At 59.4% G+C, this 7,397-nt stretch overlaps 1 protein-coding gene and 1 long non-coding RNA gene across 3 annotated transcripts in view; one reads left to right on the top strand and one right to left on the bottom strand.

Moving 5' to 3' along the window:
- The window catches only part of C2 (complement component 2), a 10,709-nt gene that overhangs the window by 1,109 nt on the left and 2,203 nt on the right, over positions 1-7,397 (top strand). Inside the window, exons 2-9 of one of the 2 annotated variants that reach the window (XM_014534466.1) lie at positions 3-162; positions 1,820-1,993; positions 2,066-2,164; positions 2,317-2,450; positions 3,608-3,746; positions 4,291-4,431; positions 5,243-5,332; positions 7,239-7,379. In XM_014534466.1, coding sequence (XP_014389952.1) covers positions 15-162; positions 1,820-1,993; positions 2,066-2,164; positions 2,317-2,450; positions 3,608-3,746; positions 4,291-4,431; positions 5,243-5,332; positions 7,239-7,379 — 1,066 coding nt within the window. In that variant the 5' untranslated portion in view covers positions 3-14. Of the gene's footprint in view, positions 163-1,819; positions 1,994-2,065; positions 2,165-2,316; positions 2,451-3,607; positions 3,747-4,290; positions 4,432-5,242; positions 5,333-7,238; positions 7,380-7,397 lie in introns of both variants that reach the window. The other variant, XM_014534465.1, reaches the window with a different exon arrangement.
- Positions 1-7,397, bottom strand: part of LOC106725010 — a 9,268-nt gene that overhangs the window by 281 nt on the left and 1,590 nt on the right. Inside the window, exon 2 of the long non-coding RNA XR_001360845.1 lies at positions 5,047-5,055. This is a non-coding gene — a long non-coding RNA (uncharacterized LOC106725010). The remainder of the gene's footprint in view (positions 1-5,046; positions 5,056-7,397) is intronic.

The following is a 7,397-nucleotide window of genomic DNA, read 5'->3' as shown; positions in this document are numbered from 1 at the left end:
CCTTCGAGAATGGCATGTACACCCCGCGGCTGGGGTCCCACCCCGTGGGCGGCAACCTGAGCTTCGAGTGTGAGGACGGCTTCGTGCTGCGGGGCTCACCCGTGCGGCAGTGTCGCCCCAACGGCATGTGGGATGGGGAGACGGCCGTGTGTGACAATGGCGGTGAGTGGCCTGGCTGATGGCTGCGTGGGGCTGGGGACCTCCAGGAGCCCCGGAGCCAGACTGTGGCCAGGGAGCCGCTGTGGGGCGGGGGCCTGGCGTGCCGAGGGTCAAAGTAATATTGCTGGATTTTGGTCAGTTGAGAACGGCAGGCCCCACATCACCGGCCTGGAGCGGGCCAAGGCAGCTGGCTCCAAGCTTCAGCTCCGACATAAAGGCCCCGCACACTGTCCGGCTTTTCCAGAAGCCTCAAAGCCTGCTTGGCAGTCAGACCCCATGGGACTGAGGACAGAGGACAGGCTGAGAGCGTCGTGCGGACGTGCCTTGCCTCTGGAACCCGGTTGGGTTCCAAGCTTGACTTTGACCTTGACAGACTTGGGGCAGGTTATGTATCCTCTCTATGCCTCAGTTTTCCCATCTGTAAAATGGGTTTTGTAAGGGTGCTGGCTGTCCTCGTTTCACAGGTGAAAACTGAGAGGATAAATGGGGTTGTCGTGTGGATGGAGTGAGTTGACGTTAGTATGCGTCTAGAACAGCCTTGGGGTCCGGTACGTGGCTCGTACACTGCGTCACGTCACGGTTATTACCGTCCCAGAGCATGCAGAGGGCTCTGCTCGACAGAGTGGGGCTCCTGGGCGTCCCGGAGCCACACTTGCCTGTGGGTTTGGGAGCTTCCTGGACCAGAGTTCTGGGCACAGAGTCCAGGAGACAGTCCATGAGACGGCAGGACCGTGCCCTCCCCAGCGGCCCCGCTGTCAGCTCCGGCGCATGCAGCTTGACTCTGCCAAGTAGCCATTCATTCAAACATAAGTATAATCTATTTGAAAATGAAGGCAAAATCTACCTACAGTAAAGTGTACAGATCTTAAGTTTTTAGCTTGATGAATTTTTACGCACGTGTCCACCCACGTAACCGCCACCAGAGAGAGGACACGCCCGCATCCCAGGAGGCCCGCCTTCCCGCGCCGGACCATCTTCGCTGGGCTCCCAGGGTTAGGCTAGCTCCAGCTCAGCCGGGAGGAGGCGTCACAGGCTGCTCTGCGCACCTGGCGGCCCTTTCCCAGCATCGCCTGGGCGTGCGCAGTCTGTGCACCGCAGTCTGCTCTTCGCTGCCGTGGAGGCCCTTGCACGGGCCTGTGAGAGGTCACGCCTGATCCTGTAGCTGGGCCTCGGGTCACGTCCAGTTGGCGGCCACGAGTGCAGCTCCGCGAACGTTCTTGTGCCTGACGTTCGTGCCCTTGTTTCTCTGGAGCGTGTGGTCTGGGGTGGAATGAGCGGTCCCCGCGCGGGGCAGGCTAGGGAGGCTGGCAGGAGTTCCACCACACCCAGCACTGCCGCCACTTGGAGTTGCCCACCTCTTTAGTGCTGACTCACGTGGCTTAGGAAGAGCAGTGTCCCCCCTGGAGATGGGCTTCTCTGCTGGCACCTGCCCCGGCTTCTGGGGTGGATGCAGCCCGAGTCCCGGGTGGGACTGGGAGGCCACTGAGCTGGGACGTCTGACCCTCCTGAAGGCTCCCCATCCACACCCACCGGGAGACCACGGCCGCCCCAAGAGGCTCTGGGGCCTGGAGCCGGGCGCGGGAGGGAGAGGGCAGTGAGCAGGGCCAGGGGCCACGCAGGAGGGTCTCTGCTGACTCCATCTCCCTCTGCTCCCTCGCAGCCGGCCACTGCCCCAGCCCAGGCATCCCCGTGGGCTCGGTGCGGACGGGGTCCCGATTTGGCCTTGGGGACAAGGTCAACTACCGCTGCTCCTCGAATCTGGTGCTGACGGGGTCGGCAGAGCGGGAGTGCCAGGACAGCGGGGTCTGGAGCGGGACCGAGCCCATCTGCCGCCGTGAGTAGCTGCCCTGCCCCTCCCGAGACTCTTGGCACCGGCCCACGCTGACCCCAGTGGCTCTTCCCACAGAGCCCTACTCGTACGACTTTCCTGAGGACGTGGCCCCTGCGCTGGGCACCTCCTTGTCCCACCTGCTTGGATCCACCAATCCCACCCAGAAGAAGAAGGGTGAGTGCTGGTGGCGGACAGCAGGCGGCTGGGCAGGCTGCTCGGGGCTCGGCCTCCTCTGGGCGCAGCAGGGCTGAGCTGACTGCAGGGGAGGCCTTGGCAAGAGAGCAGTGTGGGGGAAGACACGAGTTCCCCCTCCATATTTCTCCCAGAAAGCGTGGGCCGAAAAATCCAAATCCAGCGATCTGGTCACCTGAACCTCTACCTGCTCCTGGACGCCTCTCAGAGCGTGAAGGAGGAAGACTTCAGGATCTTCAAGGAGAGCGCCATCCTCATGGTGGACAGGGTCAGGGACCAGGCGCCGTGCGGAGCTTCCCTTGCTCAGACCCCCTCACAGCCCACCTCCTTCAAGGAGGCTTCCCCATTCCACAAGGAATCATGGGTTCAATTTATAGGGTCATGTTTTTTGTTCCACAAACACCTACTATGTGTCCGGCACCGTGGTGGGTGCTGGGTGCTGTGCTGGGGGACACCAACGATGAACAACCCGGGGTCCCCATTTCCAGGAATTCGTCTTCTAGAACAGGGATCTCCCCAGAGGGGTGCACAGATGACCCACTAGGTGCGGCAGAAAAATCCTGGTATCCCTGCTGAACAATTTAATTTAAATCAATAGCTTGATATTTAATAATTTGAAAACATTTCAATATTTTGCGTGTTTACAGTGATACACGTTATGAATAGGAGTGCAGTTTACAAGCACATATACCTTTATGGGGGCTGTGCCCCAAGTCCCTGCTAACGAGATGCACACACAGGAGTGTTTGGAAGCCGTGGTTTAGTCATTGCCCACATTTGCTTGGTGTCTGTGCTTCTCACAGTAGTTGATGTAGATGTGGCCTCTCCTCCGGCTACATTTTAGAGAAAGAGGTTCTGTGTTCCTCAGCGTCTCTCTTAGGACCTAAACTTAGGTCACTTACTGAGCCACGAGGCTGCAAATACGGCCATTGGGTGCCTCACGGTTGCACCAGCAGGTTCAAATCCTCCCTCCACCTCTTACCAGTGGTGTGAGCTGGGGGAAGACCAAAGCCTCAGTTTCCTCCTGTGTAAAGGAGGGGCCTCCTGCTCCTCACAGAGTTTCTGTGAAAATTAAATGAGGCCAGTCGCTCAGTTGGTTGGCGCATCATCCCAATACCCAAGGTTGCAGGCTGGTCTCCAGGCGCAGACGGGAGGAGCCGATGGGTGTAGCAATGGGTGGGACACATGTCAATCTCCCGCCTCCCCTCTGTCTCTAAAATCAATAAAAAAAAGATTAAAGAGGAGCGAGCCCATCAACGCGAACAGATGGTCAGCAAACACCGGTTTCCGGAGCTCTTGCAAGCAGCAGTGTCTTCCCCCGCATGATTTTGGTTGATGTCGGAGCGGAAGGGAGAGGGAGAGAGACATCAATGGTGAGAGAGAATCATTGATCGGCTGCCTCCTGTCTCTCCCTCCCCTGCACAGATCTTCAGCTTTGAGATCAATGTGAGTGTCGCCATCATCACCTTTGCGTCAAAGCCCAAAATCATCATGTCTGTCCTGGATGACAATTCCCGGGATGGGACTGAAGTGATCTACCGTCTGGAAAACATCAACTATAAAGGTGTGGTGTCGTCCGATGAAGGTGGGAGTGGGGGGGTGGGTCCGCAGCAGACCCATCTGGACAAGTTAGAGAGAGGGGGTCTCTTGGCAGCAACCAAGGCTCAGGGCTCCGGGGCTCTGGCTCCTCAGGCTCAGGTGGGGGGTCCCCGCCCCGCCAGCCCCTGCCTTCCTCCAATGTGCTGCACAGCCAGGGCGTGGCGCAGGCCTGGTCCTCCCGATGCCAGAGCCACACGCCTGGCTTTCGTGGCTCAGTGCTCGTCTCCCAGGTCATGGTAAACTCCCGCAGGACAGGCTGCAGATGCTAACAACACCCAAGTTTGCATCTGGAAACCCCATCTTTGCATCCGGGGACGTTAGTGTGGCCTTGGGTTGAGGTCATGCAATGAGCCCTTCTAAGGGGAATGGCTCTTAACGCCTGAGCAGGCAATGTGCCAGATCCCCACCTGGGACCCAAGGTCTGGGCTTCTCAAACCAGCGGATAATTTATCTCCAGCTGTTGGGGAAATAGGGTGATTTTCTACTCCCCTTCTCTTTGCATGTTGCAGACCATGAAAATGGAACCGGGACCAACATCTATAAGGCACTGCACAGTGTCTACATCATGATGAATAACCAAATGCAACGCCTGGGCATGAGCACCGCGGCCTGGAAGGAAACCCGGCACGCCATCATCCTTCTCACAGACGGTGGGTGCCATAGTCTCTGTGCGGGTCGTCGTCTCTGTGGGGGTCGTCGTCTCTGTGGGGGTCGTCGTCTCTGTGGAGGACGTCGTCTCTGTGGGGGTCGTCGTCTGTGTGGGGGTCGTCGTCTGTTTGGGGGTCGTCGTCTCTGTGGGGGTCGTCGTCTCTGTGCGGGTCGTCGTCTCTGTGGGGGTCGTCGTCTCTGTGCGGGTCGTCGTCTCTGTGGGGGTCATCGTCTCTGGCACAGTAGCAGGAGCATCATGGAGGGGTCAGAAGACCTGCATTCTGCTTCTCCCTGGGCCACTTGGCCTGTTTCTTACTTATCAAGTAGAAATAGTGACAACAGTGATGGCGAGGACAACAGTGATGGAAACATTAGCTGCCTTCCGTTCCTTACACAATTTTTGTGGAGAGAAATTAAGTCATTTGCGTAAAGGTGCTTTGTGATTATAATGCTGGTTATTGTCACTACCTGGAGGTCACCGCTCCGGACCATGAGGTCCCGGCGCCTCGGACGGCGACTCTGCCGTGGACCTGGGCTCTGTCCTCGAGCTTGATTTTGCCCACATTATGCCACCCATCAGGACTGTGCTCTTGTCTATGCAACGAGGGTACCCACACCTCCTGGGGCTTCCTGAGAATTAAATGAAATAAAGTAAACGAAGCTGGTGGCCTAGTGCCTGCGACACAGACTTTCAGTAAAACTCGGTAGAAGTGCAGGTGCTGCGGGTCCCAGGTGAATGCCTCCCCACTCCTCCTGGACGCGGGGGTCCTGATAGAGCCACCGGACGAACAATTCTTTCTCTCCCTGTTCCAGGAAAGTCCAATATCGGGGGCTCTCCCAAGCCAGCTGTTGACAATATCAAAGAGGTCTTGAACATCAACCAGAGGAGGAGCGACTACCTGGGTGAGCCCCCACCCCTGCCCCCAGCTGTACCGCCCCCCAGGGGTGTGAGGCCCACAGCCTGGGTCCCAGCATCTTTCTGTGGAGGCGCCCCGCCCCCGCCCCCGCTCTGTCATTCCGTGTGAAGGTGGCTGAGTGTCCGCCTGGTGTCATCTGGGTTAGCTGTGGCTGTGGGCAGTTTCTTCACTTGCCAGAGGGGACCTCTAGGCCGACAGGGGCGAATGCTCGGACACAGAGAACAGTGTGTTGGGGTCGCCATCTTCCTCCTCCTCCTGCTTCCCCACGCTCTACAGTTGCAGGAGCCTCTCCAGGAGGAAGAGGCGGGCCTGCTGGGGACCGTCCCTGGCGTCCCTGGGAGCAGTGCAGATAAGCCAGGGAAGCGTTGGCAGCTGCAGGCGCTAACGGACAACTCCTCAGGTTCAGGCGGAATACAAATTGCACTGGCCTTTGACCAGAAAAGAATTCCGAGAGAAGCGCGCCAGATAAGGGAAGGCGCTGAGCGCCCAACGCTCCCCTCCCTGTCCGCCTGCCTCGCCCCGACCTGGCCCTCCGTGGAGAGCAGATTCCTCTTTAAAACCCTGGCCCAGGGAAGGCAGAGCCCAAACCCCATGCCCTCAGGCCTTAGCGCCACTGGGCCAGGTGAAATGCTCCAAACCACCTCACTGAACAGGCAGGAGCTGAAGGGAAACAGAGAACTCTGGGGCCTGAGCGGGGCTGAGAGCAGGTGCTGCCTGGGGGGACCCTCCGGGTCTGAGCATCCCCCCCACACGCTGCCCAGCCCTCTGGGAGCGAAGGGGGCCAGGAGGGCAGAGCGCGGAGCGTGGGGGGAGGGGGCAGCGGTTCCGGCGCCGGCTGGTTCTCGGGAAGGGAGGGCTCCAGGCCCGGCCCACAGCCTGGGGTGGAGGAGGCCAGGCCCGTGCTTCGCCTCCAGGCGACGTCCACGCCCGGGTTTACCTAGTCGTGTACCAGGACTGCGAGAGCCCAGAGCCGCCAGGACTAGGTGCTGTTCTAAGGGCGAAGCAGACACAAGCCGCGCGGGCAGCACTCTAGGAGACAATGTGTTAGTTGCCAGGACTGGTGCAGCACAGTATACAAACCTGAGGGGCTTAAAAAACAGAAATTCAGTCTCCCGCGTTGAAGAGCCTAGAAGTCCAAATGCAAGGTGTGCGCGGCCAGGAGGGTCCTTCCTCGCCTCCACCGGCTGCTGGGGGCCTAGGGCCCTGGCTGAGGCGGGTACCCGGTCTCTGCTCTGTCTTCACATCCCTTCGCTCTCCTACAAGGACCCAGCGTCAGGTCAGGGCTGCTCTAGTCCAGCTCGACCTCATCTTCACTAGATCACATCCGACCTCATCTTCACTAGATCACATCCGTAAGACCCTACTTCCTGACGAGGTCACACTCAAGTCCTGGGAGTTAGGACTTGAACATACCCTTTTGGGGGACACAGTGTTACCCACAGTGGGCATTAAACAAGGGAGATAAGAAATCCCCAGGGCACGGTAGCTGGTGACAGGGGCTAAGGTGCAGGGGAGGCAGGGCACGGAGTGCGGGGCCCTGCGCCTTCAGACGCAAGGCGGGAAGGACGGCTGGGTAGTGATGCTTGAGTCAAGACTTAAAAAGGTAAGGAAGTGAGCCAAGTGGGAAAACGGGGGGGGGGGGGGGGGGGGGGGGGGTGGGCCAGGCAGAGGCGCCTATGCAGAGGCCTGCGGTGGGAGAGCCTGCGGCGTGAGGGCTTCACGGAGGCCGTGGAGCTGGATGGGCTGGAGGGCGAGCCGCGGGAGGAAATGCAGTCAGACAGGGCGGGGTGGAGGGGCCATGCAGGGCTTTGCAGGACACAGTGAGCCCTAAACACAGCCTCCTCCCTCGCGGTGGCCCAGCCACAGATTCTGGTGACTTCCTCCCCCATCAGACATCTATGCCATCGGGGTGGGCAAGCTGGATGTGGACTGGCGAGAACTGAATGAGCTGGCCTCCAAGAAGGATGGCGAGAGGCACGCCTTCATCCTGCAGGACGCAAAGGCTCTGCACCAGGTCTTCGAGCACATGCTGGGTGAGTGACTTCCTTCAC

This window comes from Myotis brandtii, unplaced genomic scaffold (assembly GCF_000412655.1).
Source record: "Myotis brandtii unplaced genomic scaffold, ASM41265v1 scaffold130, whole genome shotgun sequence".
NCBI classification, from domain to species: domain Eukaryota; kingdom Metazoa; phylum Chordata; class Mammalia; order Chiroptera; family Vespertilionidae; genus Myotis; species Myotis brandtii.
Note: the sequence above shows the minus strand (reverse complement) of the source record. Positions and strands in the feature narration are given on the sequence as shown.